The sequence below is a fragment of the Arvicanthis niloticus genome, chromosome 20 (assembly GCF_011762505.2).
Source record: "Arvicanthis niloticus isolate mArvNil1 chromosome 20, mArvNil1.pat.X, whole genome shotgun sequence".
NCBI classification, from domain to species: Eukaryota; Metazoa; Chordata; class Mammalia; order Rodentia; family Muridae; genus Arvicanthis; species Arvicanthis niloticus.
In genome coordinates this window covers 27901427-27915486 of record NC_047677.1, presented here as the reverse complement: position 1 = coordinate 27915486, position 14060 = coordinate 27901427, and the positions used below count along the sequence as shown (strand labels likewise).

The following is a 14060-nucleotide window of genomic DNA, read 5'->3' as shown; positions in this document are numbered from 1 at the left end:
CTTGCACTATGTTTTTTTTGGTTTTTTGTTTTTAATTGCACAAAAAGTAAATTCCTAAAGCTACTTAAATTACTTATAACAGCCTTTAAAATAGAGTGTCTTTGAGGTGTTACTGGTTTTTGTAATGGCCATTTGTAGAGTAGCCCAAGACACTGCTGTTTGAAATTCCTCATGGCCTGCCATCAGTTAGGGAGTTGTTCGCCTGTTGAGGATGTCAAGGATGGAATTCTTTGGCATACAGTGCTGTCAGTTACACCCACTACCAGAGATTGTTCTAGAAGCTGGACATACACACTAAACAAGATGGGGTACAGCTCGACAGAGCAAGGACACTTATCTCTAGTGCACTGCGTGTAGCCACAGTGTGGACTGGAGTGGAAGCTTCTGTGTAGGAAATGGGTGATGGCAAAGTCAACTCCAGGAAGGGGTACCAAGGGGCAGCAAGATTACAGGAAGAGGCGCTCTAAGTCAACCATGTCTAAAGGCCAGTTTGTTGCATAGTGGTCTTCATTTGTCTTGGTTAAGAATGTAGTTAAAAGAAATGTAAGCATGAGCTTCGGAGTCGGACAGACATGGTTCTGCCTTGTTCTGCCTTTATCAGCCTATGCTTGTGAGTGGGCAGTCTCAGAGTCGTCAGAAGCTAAGTAATGGCAGGTTGCTGAGTCCCAATCTGCCCACCCCAAGTACTTCCTAATTGAGCCTGAAGGTTTGGGTCATTCTGGCTGACACTGGAACTCTCAGATCATTCTGAAAATTTAGCCAGTTTCCTGAGCATGTGCCAGATTGAATCTGACCCCAGAGTATAGGCTTGGGGGAACAGCCAGATGTGCCGTGGTAGTCGTGTCTGTCAGCTTTCCTTAGGGATTCTGAGTCGGGGGGCCTTTCGTTTCCCTGAGATGGCAGTGTTCATCTCCATTCTCATCTTCATGAGCACAGAGGCTACAGGGCAGCATTGTTCTCTGTGCCTGTGGGTGAAGGAATGAGACACCTAGGAGATCTGGGCAGCTCTGCTCTCTAGGATCAGCTTTTCTCTGTGACTGACATGTGCAGTCATTCTTGGCTGTGTGGTCTCATGGAATTCCCATGAACTGAGGCAGACGGGCTTTTACAGATGACAGCTCTGATGGGCGGTGGAGGTCAGGGGCTGTCAGGGATTTGCCCCTTTTTCCTTCTCAGGGACAGGAGGGCCTGTGGCTTAGCAGAAGACACTGGAGGTGTTGGATATCAAGGCACACAAACGGAAACTGATTGGAGTGGCCCTGGGTCCCTTTCAGAGAGCTTAAACTGTCACCATGAGAGCACCTTGGTCTTGTTAGAGTGTGAAGTGTCACCTTTTTGTGGGCTTGTGGTAATTCCCATGTGGGCATTTTATTTTAATTGTGACTGTGTCCTTTGCCAGATTTCAATTCTGTGGCCAGGGGGCCCTTCCCTGTGGCCTTGGAATTCAGTCCTGGATTTTCTTCTGTTCCTTTTTCTTGGTCGGAGGTTTTGTTTGTTTGTGTTTGTTTTTGTTTTGGGATTTTTGTTTTGTTTGTTTGGTTGGTTGGTTGACTAGTTTGGTTTGGTTTTGAGGCAGCTTTTAATTTTGGCTGTGTAGACCCAGCTGGCCTCTGACTCAGAGACTGACCTGCCTCTGGCTCCTGGGTATCAGGATTAAAGCCGTGGCTGCTGCTGCTCCTCTTCGCACTCCTGTTTGAAAGCCTTCTCCCACCTGCTTCCTGAGCTGTGTCAGGGCCTTCTTGCCAGCTTCATGGGGACATGGTATATGCAGGCCCTTTCCTACCGTGACCCTAACCCATCTGTCTGTCAGTCTAACTTTCTGTCTCTGTCTGACTGTCTATCAGCCTACCTATCTACAAAGTTTTTCTATATAGCCCTGGCTATCCTGGAACTCCTTATGGAGGCCAGTATGGCCTCAGTTGGAATTCTGCCTCTTGAGTGTTGGGATTAGAGGTATGCACCACCATGCTCCAAACTTATGTTAAGGTCCTTTTACCAGCATTCTTTCGTTTCTGTCCTCCTGAGTTTTTAATTTTGATTTTGGTTTTTAAAATTCTACTTGTTTATTTTATGTGTACGGATATTCTGCTTGCACATATGTCTTTGTAATACGTACATGCCTGCTGCCCTCAGAGTCCAGAAGAGGGCACCAGAATTCCTGGGATTTCCTGGACCTAGAGGTTCCTGGAACTAGTCTGCGAGCTGCCATGTGGATGCTGGGAATCGAACCTGGGTCCTCTAGAAGAGCACAATGCTTGTCAGCCTTGGGTCATTTCTCCAGCCCTGTGCTCTTGGGTCTCTGCCATGTCTAAGCAGAAGTCTCATTTGTTTTTATAATTGGTTGTCTTCTGCCTTATGAATCTCATTTCCGCATTTCCTCTTGTGGCTTGTCTCTCTGTCATCTGTTTTCAGGTGTTGTGCTGTAATCTGAAAAGAGCAGTGCATTAAAGCATTCCTTGTCTGTTAGGTGAGCAGCAAGTCTGTAGACCATGGCAGGTGGCATTCCTCAGAAAGCTGCTGGACATTGGCTTCGCTTGTGCTAGCCTCTGAAGACAAAGTCACTGTCCTGGTGTTCCTCATTGCTTTCCCTTGTATGGACATTTGTTCTCACACATTCTTGTGCAAACACAGTAACAGGAATTGTTGTTGTTCTTTTTGAGAAGGTCTCTGTGTAGCCCTGGCTGGCTGGAACTGGCTGTGTAGACCAGTCTGGCCTCAACTTGTACATATCGACCTACCTCTGCCTTTTGAGTGCTAGGACTAAAGTCATGTACCACCCTACCCAGCCAGTAGCAACATTTTGACAACATTCCTAACTGTGCCTAACTGTAATGGAACAGGTCCCTTCTCATGGTTTATGACTATGTTTTACTGAATGGATGAAAAAGGCTACACTCATTTTCTTTTCCTCTGGGACCAAGTGGGAGGAGACGCAGTAGGAATTTTAGGAGGGTCCCTAGCTGTGAGAAGAGTTCAGTAGGTGATGATGTTAGTGTGCCCAGTGAAGCCCACCGGCCTTTTGTGTGCGCTCTAATTCACCTTCACTGTCAGGGTGACCAGCAGGGTGGTTGTGAATCTGTGAGCTTGGCCTTTCACCTTGAGGGAAGGGAGAGCCAAGGGGAGAGGCTAGGGCCCATGCACTTTCCACTGCTCTCTGGGCCTGGGGCTGCATTTCCAGACAAATCCCCAGATTTCCCTGTGCTCTGGTGCAGGACTGCTTGTGTTGGAATTTCTGTTCCACCAAATACCAGTGGGAGTCTGGGGCTCTGCCCCTCCCTCCATCTGTAAAGAGGAGAGTGTGGTGTTGCTGTGGGGATTAATACTGCAAGGAAGGCACCTTGTAAGTTCCACATGCTTTCTGAGTAAATAGGAAGTATTTATTGGGCTGTCTAGACCTCCTGCCAGGCTCCCTGCCAGGCTCAGGACCTGAAGGAGAGCAGATGTTGCTATGGGCTTAGATGAGGCCATAATGGATTGAAGCAGAGCTCTATGGGAAAGAGAGAGAGAGAGAGAGAGAGAGAGAGAGAGAGAGAGAGAGAGAGAGAGAGAGAGAGAGAGAGAGAGAGAGAGACAGAGACAGAGAGAGACAGAGAGAGAGAGAGAGAGAGAGAGAGAGAGAGAGAGAGAGAGAGAGAGTTTGTATAGAGGGCTTCTCTTGCTGTGTTGGTTGAGGTCCTGGTGCTTGTGTACGGTCCAAGTGGGCGATCCGTATTAGCTATTACAACAGTGACAATACTCACGTGTCCTTAAGCAAAGCCCATGACTTCGCACCCAGACATTCTGGGCTGGCTACACAGCTTTAAGAAGGGTAAAACATACCAAGGGATAGTCTGTGAGAAAATGGCAAGCCAGTTGTTTTATCTTGCGACCCTAAAGCGGTCTGGGTCTGTCCAGATGATTCTGGATGCACGTGACTAATAGTTATTAAGCCTCGGGTTGCTGGGGTAACGCACACCTGAAGGGTAAACGCTCCTGTGCTTAACACACAGTACACTCCAACACGAAAGCCTTTGCTCTCCTTTGCCTCTGAAATCTCATAGGCAGGCTGCCTGCCTGCCGCCTCCTCACTCACTCACTCACTCACTCACTCACTCCCAGGCTACTGGAGACTGCAGAGATCTTTGATTGTGGTTGCTTTCCTTCTGCTCACTCCTTGTCATAATCTCACATCCCAGCCTGGAGTGGATGACTCGGTGCACAGGCGCTTGAGAGGGAATTAAGTTACCAGTATGGTTCTTGGACAGGCAGGCTGCCCAGGATGTTGTCTGAGACCATTCCTGCAGTCCTGAGAACCAGCAGTTCTGCATTTCTGGAACTGAGCTGAAACTGAAGGTTAACCTTTTGTTTGCTTGTGCGATAAGCAAAGGAGATAAAAGTCATAGTCTGGGGGTAAACAGATGGAATGGGTCGAGGTTTCTCCATCGGGGAGGCTCTTACCGTCTGTGGAAAGTATGTAATCATTTCATTAAGACTGGCCTAAGGCAGACTTCCGGTGCTTTCTGAAGCGGTAGCTGAGAAAGAAAGGTCCCTGACCAGACAGTGGTTAGTCATTGCTTTCATCGATAAGAGTGTGCAGCAAAAGAGCAGACAGAGCTCAGGCTATAGGCTGACCAGAATGACACAGCTTATTCAGAGGCCACCTGGTCAGTGGAAGACAGGAGACACTGGGGTGCCCATAGCCATCCAGTCCGCTGTGAATTTTACAGTGTGTTTTCTTAGTGTTTGGAAGAGTAGAATCGGGAATTTGTTTTCCAAGAAGCCCCCTTCCCTATTGGGTAGGGTCTATTGAAGAGCTGCCTGTGCTTAGCTGAAACTTCAACCTAGCAGAGTCTTCGTAATTCCCACGTGAGCACTGGGTGGAAGGAGACATGTTGGAGACTTGGCATTGAGCACTGGTCATGAGCTGGGCTCTAGGATCATAATTTCTGGCGTTGCTTCCTGGCTGAAGCGTTCGCAACCGTGATTTCAAGGAAGTCACTAAGCCTTTCAGGGCCGGCTTTCTGATCTATAAGATGGGACGAATAAAGTCCCTGACCAGACAGACCATGGCAGTGGCTGCTAATGCTAGCCTCACTGAATTCCCTAACCAGCCAGTGGCTGGGAAGATAGCAAAGGGTTTTGTCCTCACATGGCAGAAGGCTCACATCACGCATGATGAGGCTGGTGGCAAGAAAACCAGGTGTCTCAATGGCAGCACACCCTTCCTGCCCAGCACTTCCAGCAGGTCCTGGTGGCTTCCATTCTTTCTTAAGAATAGAACACACACACACACACCAGCCCCAAGCTACTCTGACATAAAAGCTGTCTGGCTTACCACTGTGGCATATTGATTGGTTTTCATTAGCGTATCTACCACAGTAGAGGGATTGTCTCAGCCTTTTTTTTTTTTTTTTTTTTTTTTTTTTTTTTGGAATTTGCAGGACCAGGAGATTTCTCAGCCTTAGGTTAAAATGGTGCCTCAGAAGCCAGGCAGTAGTGGCACACACCTTTAATCCCAGCACTCAGGAGGCAGAGGCAAGCAGGTCTCTGAGTTCGAGGCCAGCCTGGTCTACAGAACAATTCCGGGCCAGCCAAGGCTACACAGAGAAAAAAACAAAAACAAAAACAAAAAAACAGAAAAAAAGAAGGTGCCTTGGGAGACCGGGAGTCTACATTTCTGTTGTCTTGCTGAGAAGAGAGGAATCCTGGAACTGGGATTTAGTTCTTAAGGTGGCTTTGTTTTGCCCCCCAACTTCTCACAAGATTTTCCTTGGCTGAGTGGGCTTGGAGCACAGGCCTGAGCGTGTCACTTAGCAACAAGATCTTTGTGGTGTCCAGTTCTCAAATAGTCAAGTAACCCGTCAATCCCCAGCCTCCAGCTCTGCTTGCCTACAGCTCCCACCAGAGCCTCTTGTTAGACAATTGAGTGTGTGGCAGAGGGAGGGACCAAAGACAGGCGAAGTTTAATCATTGAACCGAGCAGCTGGAAGTATTTAGTCCAAGCACCCACCTCCCTGCCCGAACTAGAGGCGTGCAGCACTCAGCAGTGTACGGGAGGCTCAGCCTGTCTGGGAACAACCAAACTCGGGAACATGTTTGCAGTACACTTGCTGGCGTTTTACTTCACCAAGCTGAAGGAGGACCAGATTAAGAAGGTAAGGACTCTGGAGCTGAGGTGTCTGGCCCAGTCTATACTGACAGACCCAACAGATTCCCTCTCAACAGCAAAAGGGATTAAGGCACTGCAGGGTGGGGGACGGTTCTAGTGGTAGAGTGCTTGCAGAGCTTTTGTGAAGTCCTGGGTTCAAGCCCCAGCATGGAAAGGAAAAAGTATTTAAGAGGCTTTATTGGAAAAGATACCAGGAGCCAATACCAGTGAACGTCTCAGCAAGGAAGAGGTAGTGAGTGTCCCACGTCCCTTAATGTCCCGTGTCCTGGCTTTCAGTCAGAGCCTCTTGGCAAATAAGGGATATTGGAAGTCTTCAGAAAGTTCCAGTAACTTTGTGCCCATTCAGGACCATTTAGGGGTGAAGCCACAATGAAGGTGAGCCGTTTATAGAGAATCCAAACTTATAAAAGTGCATCTGATTATTCGCCTGTTTGAAATCACATAAAAATAAAGGCACCAAGAGAAACATGGGGTTTATTTTATTATTTTGAGACAGGGTCTTATTATATGGCCCATGCTGGTCTGGGACTACAGCCTCAGTCTCCCAGTTGTAATTTTTAGCATGTCCTATTGTCCTAGTGAGGATTTTTTGACTACTTTGCCCCAGCCACAAAATCAGGATGGGCTATAATTGACTGATGAGACCAGGATTCTCTCCTGGCAGCAAAAATGCCAGCCTGTGTCCCTGGTCACACTCACTGGCTGCTAACAGCTACAAAGAGGAGGCATGTAGCATCTCCATAGACAATAGAAGTCCTCCAGGCAACCAGACTCTGCCAAGGGCACCCGGGCACTAACAGTGAACTGAAATTGGCAGATGCCTCCTCTAGCCTTCAGAATTAGAAAGAGGAAGTGTGCCCTCTTGTAGCCCTTCTGTGCTAGTGGGTAGACATCCCCTATCTAGAGTCAGCGAGACCCAGGGCAAGCCGAAGAGTAGAAACCTATCTGCTTTAACTTTCATTCTGCCATTTGTTCACTAAATTCCCAGAGCCCCCTCTGCTGACTGCTTGGGGGGTTTAAAGTTCTCTGCAGCCCTGATTCAGAACGCATTGCTCTTTCTACCTGCTGGGCAAAGAGGCCAGCCCTAAGGGAGTTCTTTGAGACTGAAACCTTTAGTTTGCAGTTATTTTATTTCTCTGACTCTGTGGCCTTTTGTTCTAGCCTGGGATAACGCTGGAGCATGTTTGTCCACCACCCCAGGAACAGGCTCAAACAATGTATCCCAGAGCCTCTGGAAGAAGGGCCAGCCTTAGTCAATACCTGGGTTGAGTTCCTATCCTCACTGTGAAAAGCAAGGAAGTCAGGAATCCCCAGAAGCCACCCTAATCAAGGGCCCAACAGGTCCCTTGGGCTTGTGAGTAGACTGGTTTGTAACCAGTCTGAATCACAGCTTGGAGGACATTCCTCCACAGGTAGAAAACTGCTTGTCAAAAGGTGCGCTGTCTGAGTGGTAATTCAGTGGTTCCTGTCTGACAGTTTACACACTTCCTGCCCTTGGAGTTGTCAAGGTCCAAGGGACATGCTTGCCTTCAAAGATTACTCTTTAGACCCTTACTCCATGTTTAGAAATCTCAGAATGACAGGAAGACAAAAAGAAGGCCACTGTCTGACATTCATTTCCTGTTCAATATATTGATGTATTTGACCTATGGGTAATGCTGGGTTGCACCTGGTCATTGACTCTTACAGATGGTTCATTCATAAGAACAGGGCAGATTACTCTCTCTCTCTCTCTCTCTCTCTGTCTCTCTCTCTCTCTCTCTCTCTCTCTCTCTCTCTCTCTCTCTCTCTGTGTGTGTGTGTTTTCACAGTTTAGTATGTCAACATTGCAAAACTATGGAGATGTTAACTTGAGCCCACCTTTAATTTCCCTCAAGTCCCGAGCCCTCGTGTGTGCTCTGTAGGCAGCCTTGCGCTCTGCTGACGGTGTGCTGCTGTTACGGTTAGGCTGGCACGCACTCGGCATGGCCCTGATTGCCTCTACATATGTCTCCATTATCTCCACGATTAACTTCCTCGAGTCACAACAAGTAAGTGTGCCCTATGGCATCTCACTTTATCCCTCTTGTTGGTTATTAGGAAGAGTTCAAAACACTCTTTCCAACAACTAAACTATTACTATATTAAAACAGTAATACTCAGGTTCTCCCCTGAAATGACTTCCTGATTTAACCCAGCATACAAACCAAATTTCCTCAATGGGGAAAAAAAAAATTGCTACAATAGACAGCGGCATATATTTATTATTCTCCCTCCTTGGGATCGTTTTCTGAGAATAAATTTCAGAAGTGAAATCAGTAGGCCAAAGTGTGGAACCCGTTTTACGACTCAGTTCGTAGTCTGAGACCTTTGGACTGAGCGATCCTTCAGGTCCCTTCAGACTCCTTCCTTCTATGACTGAGCAGCCTTGAGCTTCAAGGCTTGCTATCTGACCCTCTAAACCTTGCCAGATCGTCTGTTCTCTTTTGGTTGGGAGACTCTAAGGAAGTGGGCTTGCGCTCCTGCCACTCACGTCCTTGTGCCTGGGACATGCGTCCTGCTCACACATGCTCCAAATCACCCGTCTGGATTGAAAATGGTGCTTTTTCATTTTTTGTCCCAACATGTCTCAGGCTCCTCCCAACTACTTTGCATCTTTAGGAAGATACAAAGAATAAAACAATGCCCCACCCCACCCCCAAGATGACATTCTTCCCTGACTAGCGCTCACCTGAAAGAGCAACTCAAGATGCTGACTGATGGTTAGTTGGCAGCTCACCTGTGACCCCTGCCTGCCCTGTCGGACACAGATGGCAGTCTGTGGGTGTCTGGAGAAGTTCTTTATGCTCAGGCTGAGCAGTGGATTCAGGCTCTGTCTGGCGTCTCTAGCAGGACAGTAAAGGATCAGGCTGAGTCCCCAAATAGGACACTCCATCCTTTCTCTGCCCTCATTACTTGGGTCACGTCCTTTCTGCCCAGTTTTCTCCATATGTGCAAGTTTGTGCCAACCAATTAGTCATCAGCTGCCGAGCAGGAAGACCTAATGAAGCCTGACCTGGTTACATCCGATCTTCTCAGATGCACTCAAAGCTCAATTGTCCTCTGTTTGTTGGTGGGCCTCTGATAGTTTTCTGGCCTCTCTCTGCCCTTCTCCCCAGGCCCCAGAGTCAGGGGGCCATTTCTCCATCTTGGGTCTCTGAGGCCTAGCTGAAGAAGACAAAGGTGATGTAAGAAAGGCCTGTGCTTTTGGTGCAGGAGCTTGTGGGTGTGCCTATGGAGTGCGGTAGTCCTGACCTGTTGAGGCTCTGATCCCTGCCTGCTTCATCTTCAGCCACAGACTGAGATTTGGCCTTATCTGGCCACCTTACAGGGTCATGGAGGGTAATGGGGCGAGGTCCACAAAGATGCTTTGAAGAATACAACATGTGTTCTCTGATTTGGATACTGTTCTTCCTCCAAGAGTGTGCCTGGACTCAGGCCTCCTTGGGATCCCCATGGGAGGAGATGATATCAAATAAATGTAGCAGGCTGTTTTCCTCACCTATCTATAATCCATCCTCATGAGTTTGAGAATCCAGACAGGCATCAGCAACTGACTGAGATACTTTCCTGCCATTCCTAATCTGTCATGTTACCATCAATGGGACAGAATTCTTCACAGAGATTTTTATAACTCCCCATATTTCTGAGCAGTGGTCCTCTGCCTCTATCCTGGTTACTTAAATGACATCTCATTTTCAATGACAATTTGACATGGTTGGCTTTTCTGGCTTGAGGCCTCCCATAGCCCAGGCTGACCTTGGCCTCCCTCTGTAGCCAAGGATGATTTTGAGTTCCTGATCCTCCTGCCTCCACCGCTGATGTGCTAGAATCACAGAAATGGGTCACCAGGCCAGGCTTTGATGTGACTTTAAAAATTAGACTTAGAGAACCTCTGTCTCAAAAAGCAAAACAAAACAAAACATCTGCATCAGGATCACGGCACTACCTTGCTCAAACTGTAATAGAGATGCAGAGAAGGATTGCAATTGGAAATCAAATTTTCTTCTAAGCTAACTAGCAGCCAATGAACAAAGGGCAATGTGTTTGGATATGTTGGTTGGGTGGAAAAAAGCTTCCGCCATAAGGCATGGCAATGCAAACCTACAATCCACCCAGGAGACAAAGGCAGAAGCATCACTAGTTTGGGGGCCACCTGGGCAACTTAGCAAGTTGTAGGCTACCCTGGTTTACATGGCTATGTAGTGAGACCCTGTCTCAAACAACAGCAAAAGCAAAACAAAATCAGACAAAGAGAAAAGTGTAGGTACCTGAGATTTGAGGTATGGCTAATCTTCACAGTGGAGAGAGAGCAGTACATGGCAACTCCCCACCTTGCCGCTCCTCCATAGAACTGGGAGTTCACAACCTCAGCTGGGAGGGCAAGCAAGCACCTGCAGCAGCCAAGCCTAGCCAACCTGACATCTGTTCCAGGTTGACAGGTTCCTGTATCATATGCGGCTCTCAGATGAGACCCTTGTGGACATCATGACACGGTTCCAGGCTGAGATGGAGAAAGGCTTAGGGAAGGACACCAACCCCACTGCCTCAGTGAAGATGCTGCCCACATTCGTCAGGGCCATTCCAGATGGCTCAGGTAAGCGGGGCTCAGGCTGACTGAGACCCCCTTCCCTCCCTTCCCATACCGGCTCCTTAGCTGCTGAGTCCCTGTTGCTTGCCTCCGTCCCTTTCCAACCTCTCACCTCCCTCTACCTCAGTCCCACTAACTGAACACTTTTGGGGTTCACATCAGAGGCCCTCAGATTTCCCTCTGCCCACAGCATCCTCGCTCATTCTGTTTGCACCCCTGCTTTGGAGTCCCCCCCCCACCCCGTTCTTGCACCTTTATTTTCCAGGTGCAGCCCAGAGATCACCCACTGCCTCTCTCTAGGAAGCCCCATACTAGGATAGGGATTTGATGCTTGTTAGAACCCTTGCCACAGTTGTGGGTGACAGTCTCCAGAAGCCAGGGCTTAGTTACCACACTGTTCTGAGCATTTACTAAATACTAGCCCCTGACACGGGTGTTGAATGATTGCTATGTGGCCTTTTCTCCTGGGCCTTTAGATCCCAGGCTAGAAACAGTAAGTACTGAAAGGACCTGTGCAGGGAAGGAATAATAAGTGGCCATCCAAGAAATCTGGGCTCCAGGCCCAGCTCTGCCACACCTTAGAGACTTCAGGCAGCCATTAGCCTCGCTTCTTCATCTGTCAAATGGGAGAAGGTGGCCCATCCATATACTAGTCTGGGTATCAAACCCAGGGCCTTGGCCATGCTCTTGGCAATGCTAGACAGATCCCTATGGCTGAGCCACACTCTCAGCTCCTATGTATCGGGTTACTGTTGCTGCTCTAGGAACTCTGAAATAGTCCACCCAGGCCCAGATGATGACCCCAAGTCTCCACTAGGACCTGGGTTCCATGTTTACCTCAGCAAAAGATCTGTCCACCCATGGTGGCTTCTAAACACAGTCCCTGGAGACTCTGGTAACATTCCCGTAGATATCATGGGTTAACACACTACTCATTCTGCTGTAGTTCACAAAGACAGAAGTTTGAAATAGGTCTCACTCAGCTAAACTTAAGTTGTCAGCAGGGCTGTATTCTTTCTGGAGACTCTGGAGGCAGTTAAGGGAAGACTGGTTTCTTGCCTTTTCCAGCATCTAGAAGCACCCACGTTCCTTGCCCAGCTTGTTTTCATCCTCAAGCCAACAGTGTATCTTCAGATCTTTCTCCAACTCTGGCCCTCTGCCTCTCTCTTCCAAATCTGAAGGCCCTGTGATTACATCAGGCCCACTGAGCTAACCCAGGCTAATCTCCCAACGTAAAGGTCAGCTGATTCTGAGTCTGCCTGCAACCTACAACCTTGATTCACCTTTGCCATGTGCCCCCATATAGACATATGACCCAGAGGTCAGGATGTGAGCCTCTGGGAAGGAGAGGGGCATTATTTGGCCCACCACCATAGTCTAGTGCTCTCTTGAAGGATTTCTGAGTTCCCACCCAGCTTACCAACTTCAGTCCTGGTAAAGCCATAAGATAAAAAAGAAGTGCTGTTTTTGGGGGGTTTTTTTGTTTTTTGTTTTTGTTTTTTTGTTTTTTTCTTGAGCACACAGTGTAGAATGCTAAGGTCTCTCCAGCATGTGTCACATCATGGGGTGACAGCTGTTGCTGGGTCTGACTAGCAAGCAAGAGGCTTCCCCAGTTTGGGGGCATCAATGCTCAAAGCCTTAGAGCTATTGAAGGAACAAAGACTGAAGCTTGGGGTACACATAGGGGACCTCCAATTGGATTAACAGGATTCTGGGGACCAATGCTTGGGGGAGGCAGGCATTCATCCTTCCTCGCAGACGGGTGCTTGTGGGTAATGTACTACCTAGAAAAACATGTGATTTGAAGAGGTGTAACCCTACTCTGAAATCTGGGCACTGCAGCTGACACTAGAAGAGCGTGCTTCAGGGACTGTGGTCCTTGACAGGTCGTCCGGGGCCATCTGACCCCTGAGTCATGGGGTGTGTGTGGGGTGGTGAAGAGCACCAGGTCTAAGTCCTCCTAACCTGTGCTGGGCGTGGCTCCAAAGCAAGGGAAAGTGGCCTTGGGTAGTCTGGTGGCTGTGGGGCTGCTTCCTAAAGTTTAGAGATCACACTCTCAAATTTTACATCTTCGTTCTCTTCGATCCAGGACACATACCTGACATCACTATCCTCTGATAGCCTCTTACTACACGATACAGGGCCATGCACGATACAGGGCACCTAGGTCCCCCGGGGCCCACGGTCTCTAATAGTCAGAATGCCTTTAGCAACCCCTAGGACCACTGAACATGGCACCAGTTTGTAGGTGTCAGTGGAAGAGCCAAGGGACTTGCTGCTTCCCATGAAGACTGGCTTTTCAAACATGTTGAATCAAACAACAGGGCCACAGGAGGAAGCTTGCAGTCTCGTCAATGTGCCCACGAGCACAGGGGCCATGTGCAACATGGAACTCTGGGCCCCTTAGTCAGGAAGCTAACACGGACCTTTCTTTATTAAGACCAAGGACTAAGAGTGAGGGCTTTGTAGCTAGAGTCTGTCTCCTTCCCAGCCACCAGGCAGTGCAAGGGCGACACCCATCTCAGATTGTAATGGGACGATTCTTTGTTCCTACAAAGCAGGCTCTCTCCTTGACCTCTGTCTCCACCCTTTGGTGGGCATCAGGGTGAGTCCTAAAGCCCGATGTACTCATACAGACCAGGGTGACAAGCCCCGGGGCCACAGGACCTGGGTTTTATATTTGCTGTGGTAGAAGATTCAAATGCACCAGGGCAATTCCTAGACATGGTTTCCACATCTTCTTCTGGGGAATATGGGTCTCCAGTAATCTCTGTATTTGGTCTCCAGGTGCCCGTAGGAGACACTGTACTAGGAGGTAGGAAAAAAGTTGAGGTATATGCCCCAGCAGTGACTTAGGGAATGTTAGGTTTCAAATCTGGGACAAATGGCTGAGTGCCATGTTAAATGGGCTAGCCACCAGGTTCCCCAGGTATCCCTCAGTCCCCACCTGTCTCAGGGCCCTCCTGGCTGACATATCCAACCCCCTACCCCAAACTCTCCAGCCCAGGGGGCTGAGCTGCTCTTTCCTGTATAATTCAACATTTTTGGTTACCTACCCTCTTTGTGCCTTTGGGTCTCCAGGCTGCTGCACCTGGTTCTCCTCTCTTCCCCTCTCCCTCCTCCTGTCCTTCTCCCACACAGTGCAGCTTAGGGTCATGTCCACTCTGGACTCTCCCGTTATCTACAATAAACCTTCCTCACCATCCCTAGAGCAGCCATGACTTTTCCTTTTTATTTATTTATTTTATTCAGGGAAGAGAACCCTTGTTCCTCCTCACCTTGGGTGGTTTTCTCTTGTGCATG

At 48.5% G+C, this 14060-nt stretch overlaps 1 protein-coding gene across 1 annotated transcript in view; it reads left to right on the top strand.

Annotated features, from left to right (window-relative positions):
• Positions 1-5821: 5821 nt before the first annotated feature.
• The window catches only part of Hkdc1 (hexokinase domain containing 1), a 39715-nt gene continuing 31476 nt past the window's right edge, over positions 5822-14060 (top strand). The window contains exons 1-2 of the mRNA XM_034524280.2: positions 5822-6134; positions 10601-10763. Of these exons, the coding sequence (XP_034380171.1) occupies positions 6072-6134; positions 10601-10763 (226 nt within the window). The 5' untranslated portion in view covers positions 5822-6071. The remainder of the gene's footprint in view (positions 6135-10600; positions 10764-14060) is intronic.